At 36.7% G+C, this 5058-nt stretch overlaps 1 protein-coding gene across 1 annotated transcript; it reads left to right on the top strand.

The window, feature by feature from the left end:
* Positions 1 to 3294: 3294 nt before the first annotated feature.
* On the top strand, positions 3295 to 4291 carry LOC308681540 (aerolysin-like protein; the record flags this gene model as incomplete). Its single annotated transcript, XM_081350534.1, has 1 exon — positions 3295 to 4291. One exon carries the CDS (start codon positions 3295 to 3297, stop codon positions 4240 to 4242), a length of 948 nt encoding a protein of 315 aa, XP_081206660.1. The 3' UTR covers positions 4243 to 4291.
* Between the last annotated feature and the right edge of the window lie 767 nt (positions 4292 to 5058).

Genomic DNA, 5058 nt, shown 5'->3' with positions numbered 1-5058 from the left:
CAACTATTCGTGTTCCTGCTGCACCTCCAGAAGAAGAAGTGAGTGTAACATTTTATTAACTTTTATATTAATCTTTATATTAATCTTTGCAAATCGCTTGCTGCACGCTTCACGATGAATGAGGCTGTTTACACTCAGGGTACATTACGGCATGTTTTCTATGTACGACGTTCTCAATATAATTCATAATCCCACGTTTATAATGAACAATGCGTTATGGTTATTGTGTTAAAGGGGTGAGCAAAGCTCATTATCATTTAAAGACACATGCACTTAAACAGCGTGCTGAAAACAGAGCTGTTTTTGACCAGGTAAAATTAGTGTATACTAATGATAATTTTTAATTAAAGTATAAACTTTTAATTTAGACCCTAAAGAATCATATTAGCTTGTACAAAAATGGCATTATAGGACCCCTTTAAACAATGAATATTATTTGTGAACTAATGTTCAGCTAATAGTCAACTTTTTCATTAGATTTCCCATTAACATCATTGTCTTCATTCAGACTGATTTGAGAATGCGCAAAAATATGACATCAAAGTACAGGGAGAGTGATTCGAGAGCAGCCGGCTGGTTGGTAACCATTTCCAAGATATTCGCAAAGGTTGTTTGAACTCTTAATCACAACATTGCACAAATCATAACGTGCAACCTAGCATGTTTGGTATCCTTGTACTCGACAGGGATTCAAGAATCTAAGGAGATGACTCCCGTGAAAATAAGTCAAACATGAACATGTGAACATTTGATTTTACCACTAGGCAGCGCTGGCTCGAAAACTTCTCAGGCTCCTTCAGAGCATCGTGCCAATGATCCATATCAAGTTTTGCAACACACTAATGCATTCATAAAATAAAGCATTTTACTTCAGAATTTAAAATGGGCGATGCCAAAAATGGCCGATATCATTAGAATCGGCATGCCTCCCCAAATCTAACGAGACCATTTTAGGATTTTTTTGGCGAACAGTTTAGAAGTTATGAGAAGTTATATCATTTTTCATATCAGTAGGTGGCGCTGCACCAAAACACAGCATGTTCCCTCAGATCATACTTGTGATGGCAAATACCAAGTTTGGTCTGAATACAATAACGCATTGTGGAGATACAGCCTTATGTCTATTTTTAGCAAACACTATGTAAAATTTGTGCATGCATTAAAGGGATAGTTCATCCAAAGATGAAAATCACCCCGTGATTTACTCACCCTCAAGTCATCCTAGGTGTGTATGACATTCTTCTTTCAGATAATACAATCAGAGTTATATTATAAAATGTCCTCTTCCAAGCTTTATAATGTCAGTGATCAGCTGTATATTTTGTTATACTAATGAAGTCAGTTTTAAAGTTTTAAAATATGGACATTTTTCTTACACAAACACATCACTTCACTTCAGAAGGACTCTATTAACCCCCAGAGCCATGTGGAGCACTTTTATCATGGATAGATGCACTTTCATCATGGCTAGATGCACTTTTATGATGGATAGATGCACTTTTATGATGGATAGATGCACTTTCATCATGGCTAGATGCACTTTTATCATGGATAGATGCACTTTTATGATGATAGATGCACTTTCATCATGGCTAGATGCACTTTTATGATGGATAGATGCAATTTTATCATGGATGGATGCACTTTGATTGACTTAAAAAAATATACAGCTGATCACTGCCATTATAAAACTTGTAAGAGGCAGGATATTTTTTAATATAACTCTGATTGTATTCGTCTGAAAGAAGAATGTCATATACACCTAGGATGTATATGTATATCCTTCCAGTGCACTGAATCTTTCGCTCCCCTAAAAAGTCCCACAATGCACCGTGAAAATCAGGGAGCATCAATGCTCGTTATGTTCTCCTAATGACAGTTCTGAAGCGCAAATCTTAAATCATATGAGCCAAACTCATTACACATAATGACACGCAATAGATCTTTTTTTTTTTTTTTTTTTTTTTTTTTTTTATACAAACCATTACTTAATAATATTTCAACATAAATATTCAATGCTAGACAGGTAATGAACATAATCTAGTTATCATTTATTATTTATTTAACAGGCAAAGTAAAGTATTTATCACTGTACATTAAATAAACTAATAATGTCAGATAGACATCATTGTAATACCAGTAGTGATGTTGTACAATGAGGACATTGTCTTGTCGCCAGAAATAAGGTGGGTTTCAACACTGGGCACGTTTGCTTTTGTCAGATTCCAAGCGCAATTCTTCCCGAAATGTGGGTGTGGTTTCACACTCAACTTGATTCTGTTGAACCATGGTATATTTGTGTTCATCTTACATCAGCACACACGCATGATAGAAAACAGAACACAGGTCAATACATTCTTTATAAATTCAAAGTATACTTGGCTTGTAGTTGTTAACTCTTTTCATCGAGTAGCCTATTAATTAAATATACTTTTTTTTACATAGTTTTTCATATACAGTCTTTTGAAACTTACATTGTTTGAAAATATTGATTAGAATATTGATATAAAACAGATGTTTCTAAATCTGCGTATCTGAATTTTTGTGTAGGCTTGTCCACTGGTAGTGTACATAGGAATTTACTTTAATTCTACTTTACTCTTTCCCCACCATTGACTGAATTTTCCAGCTATCCATGTTTTCACTGCTATACGGTAGGGGGCGCTATGACATCTTCTGAAAGAGTACTGAATCTCCTGATCAAAACACAGGAGAAGAAGAAGCAGAATCAAGTGACGGAAGATTGCATGCAATAATGTGATCATACGCAATAACATACGCAATAATGTGATCATAAAACATTAAACAGCGTGTAAATCAAAACTGTTTAATGTTACCAAATGAAATGAAACGTAACCAATGAAGAGAAAATGACTGAAGCTTTGGGGGTGTTGGACTCGATCTCCTCCATCTGTGTTTTGATCATCGTTTTGAATCTGATCGAGGCGTAGTCTGACAAAAAATGTGATTTTCTCAACTTTTTTGTTTAAAATGTTGCCTTTCCTTATTAAACTTAATGATATTCAAGGTTTGATAAAAAAGGATGCATGAAGCTAATAAAATGTTAGGAATGCCAGAACTGCACATTTAGCATGTTTGCCTATTCAGACACACCTGTTTCAATTCAGCTTATTAGTAGATACTTCAAGACGGAAATTAATGGGTCAATTAAGAAAGAAGTCCAGGTGTGCTGTTGTTGTGTCTACAGAAACTAGGTTGGGAAACACTGCAATAAAGTTTAAAGCTGATGTTAAATCTGATCTGATATTTCTTTCAGATCAATTTAATTCCAAGATGTCCGACACAACAAATCTAGAGCTAATTGGTGGACAAGGAGGTAATGCATTCTCATTTACTGGTCAGAACAACGGTGCCAGTTTAGAGAAGATCGGAGTCTGGGTGGGAGAATGGCAGGTGAAGGCTGTCAGGGTCTGGCTTTCAGATGGGAGAGTTGAAACTTTTGGAGAAGGTTCTGGACCGTATCAAGAGTACAAGTTCACACCTGGTGAGTGTTTCACCTCACTTTCCCTGTGGGGGAACGGAGCAGGAACACGTCTTGGAGCCATCAAATTCAAGACCAGCCAGGGGAGAGAATTCTTTGCAAAGATGACAAGCTGGGGTTTAAAAACAGAATATCCCATGGATGTCGGCTCTGGATATTGTTTGGGAGTTGTAGGAAGAGGTGGTTCTGACATTGACTCCATGGGATTCATGTTTCTCAAAGCAGTTGAATCAACAGTTCTCACCGATGTCCACTATCCCACTCTCCACCAACTGATACCAAAGGTGACAGTAGAAGAAATCAAATCCCTCACTTTCAGGAACAGCTCATCTGCCACACAAAAACAAAAAGTTGAAAGCTCAAAGAAAATAACTAACAAATCTTCATGGTCTGTGAGTGCAAGTTTATCTGCAACATTTAGTATGGAAGTGAAGGCTGGGGTTCCAGGGGTTGCTGAAGTTACTAAAGGATACAGTGTCACCATTGGAATTGAAAGCACTTATGGTCAGGAGTACACAGATGAGAGAACCGAAACTCTGTCTACAGATGTAGATGTGCCACCAGGGAAGAAGCTGGATGTTTCAGTCACTATTGGCAGAGCCACTTTTGACCTGCCTTACACTGGCACAGTGAAGATGACCTGCAAGAACGGCAGTGTGTATTCGTATGGAACCAAGGGCACATACAAAGGCGTCACTTACACTGATATCAAAGTGGATACCAAGGAATCTCCTCTGTAATGTCAAGACAGATTGCACATGTAATGCACAAGTTCTTTGATTACTTCTAATTGTGTCAATCATGTATCAGTTGCTTTACATTCAGGCCTCACTGTATTTTTTGGGCCGGTGTTTGGGTGTTCAGGGGAAATATATATATATATATAATCAATATTTGTTGTTTTCAAATAACCTTACATAATACCATACACAAATATTAATATAGCTTCATACTTTGTGTAATCAATTTAAAATAATCTCCAGATACTGATTATGTTATAATGTGTTTAAAATTACATTTAATAAAACAAATTACAATTTATTAAATAAAACCTGTGTTGCAAGCAGTGTTCCCTCTACTTATTTTCTTAGTTTCATTACTTTTCTCTATTGGGTGAACATTTCGGCCACATGAGCAACGGTCTTTATACCAGACCTGAAAAGGGACACAATGTGGTTTTAATCATATAGTTGTAACTTGTAACATTAATAAACTATTTCTATTTGATTTGACCCTTAAAGTACGCTGCCATCTGAACCCTGGTGTGAACCAAATAAGCGGACTGAGAATGCTGAAAAGATGAGTCTTGGTCCACTTCCAAACGAACTCTAGTGCAGTTCGACTGAAATATGAACTCAAATGGACCAAAGGCATATAAACCAACCAAAGAATGGGACATGATTTCACATGATGTGACCCTTAGAAGAACAGAATGCTCAAGCATACCTGTTTTTTTCTCGTCATAGTCACGATGTTGCCCATCACAGTTTAGTACAGGCAGATCTTGTGTGATGCTGTTTTGACTCCTTCGAGCATTTGATAAACTCTTCACAAGT

The sequence above is a fragment of the Scardinius erythrophthalmus genome (assembly GCF_964197995.2).
Source record: "Scardinius erythrophthalmus genome assembly, chromosome: 2".
Taxonomy (NCBI): domain Eukaryota; kingdom Metazoa; phylum Chordata; class Actinopteri; order Cypriniformes; family Leuciscidae; genus Scardinius; species Scardinius erythrophthalmus.
Note: the sequence above shows the minus strand (reverse complement) of the source record. Positions and strands in the feature narration are given on the sequence as shown.